The sequence below is a fragment of the Seriola lalandi genome, unplaced genomic scaffold (genome assembly GCF_002814215.2).
Source record: "Seriola lalandi dorsalis isolate HSWRI2012SDOR001 ecotype SW California unplaced genomic scaffold, Sedor1 jcf7180002054887, whole genome shotgun sequence".
NCBI lineage: Eukaryota > Metazoa > Chordata > Actinopteri > Carangiformes > Carangidae > Seriola > Seriola lalandi.
The window spans coordinates 102,685-104,036 of NW_019525439.1; the positions used below are offsets into that span (position 1 = coordinate 102,685).

Consider the following 1,352-nt stretch of genomic DNA (forward strand, 5'->3'; position numbering starts at 1 on the left):
GACAGGCTCCGCCCACTCTCCTACCCACAGACGGTATACTATCACTAACACAAAGGAAAAAATAATAAAGTAAAATACACTTTGTGTCCCACTGGGTTTCACACTGGGAGTCAAGAGCGTTTCAGATCTATATCCAACACTGCAGAGTGATCGTGCTACAGCTGATTAAATTAGAAGACAGGAACAGAAAAGAGAAGAAAGATGTTACTGAGGAAGCTGATTAATGTGGGAAAACACGTAATATGTAGATATAAATTCCTACAAATGCAGATGACTTTATAGTGTTAGACTTGACTGTGATAAAGTAAAAAAGTTTTAGTATCAGAATCAGTAGTATTGTATAGTAGTAGCAGTAGCATAGTATCAGAATACACATATAAAAACCTTTGTTATTGTGACTGGTTTATTATTTCAATATCCAACATTATAGAGGCTATTTAGTGTGAGAAGTTCCTGCATGAGACCGAAGGAGAAAAGTGAGTTTTAGCTTGATGAGTATTTCATTTGAAAAATGGAGTTAATTCTGTAATTTAGTGACACATGGCTCAACAAAATCACACACAGGTAGAGCAAAGTGGACATCTCCACAAGTTACTTAATATATATTTTCTATTTGCTATATATCCTTGCAGACATAGTGACTGAGCTGGTGTGGTACAATCTATTTAATCTTTCCCTGTTCTCATTGTTTATCTTCATCCAGGATGTTTTCCTGATCTGTTTCTCCCTGGTGAGCCCGGCGTCCTACGAGAACGTCAGAGCTAAGGTGAGTCTCGTCTCTGAAGGTACATTATTATTTTATATGTCACTGGAATCAATAGCTCCCACTTATATACTGTATATTTCTCTCTATTAAATAAAGTAGTCCTAAAATAGAAATGGCTGAATGACAAGAAAAGCAAGAAACAATCAACATGGCAGATATTGTTCCTGCGTCACCATCACCACATCTATTAAGAGTGTCTATAAAGAGATGCACAATTTATTATATTCTATTTTTAATTTGTATACCATGGGTATATTATAGGTAAATTTACTTCACAGGTACCGTTACTGTTTGATAGAAGTGCTCCTTCAAAATAACTGATTTCAATTTTCTTTTGGAGCCCAGAAGCTAATAACCTGCATCCTAGTTGCATCTTATTAAATTACTTGTGTCACTGTCTCCAGAACCTCAGGTCATTTTCAGGCTCCAGTGATAGATTATTCAAACACTGTATTGACTCTCTTTTATTTATCATTCACCACAGTAACATGGAACTGACATGATGCTAAAAATAAGTGGTTCTTAGTAAAATGTTGGCATGGAGGGAAATTAAAAAGGAAGCCCAGGTGATGAAAAGGTAGAGAAA

General features: G+C 35.8%; 1 protein-coding gene across 1 annotated transcript in view; it reads left to right on the plus strand.

Annotated features, from left to right (window-relative positions):
• LOC111671868 (ras-related C3 botulinum toxin substrate 2-like) overlaps nt 1-1,352 on the plus strand; it is a 4,410-nt gene that overhangs the window by 308 nt on the left and 2,750 nt on the right. The window contains exons 2-3 of the mRNA XM_087180076.1: nt 6-33; nt 704-820. Coding sequence (XP_087036202.1) covers nt 6-33; nt 704-820 — 145 coding nt within the window. The remainder of the gene's footprint in view (nt 1-5; nt 34-703; nt 821-1,352) is intronic.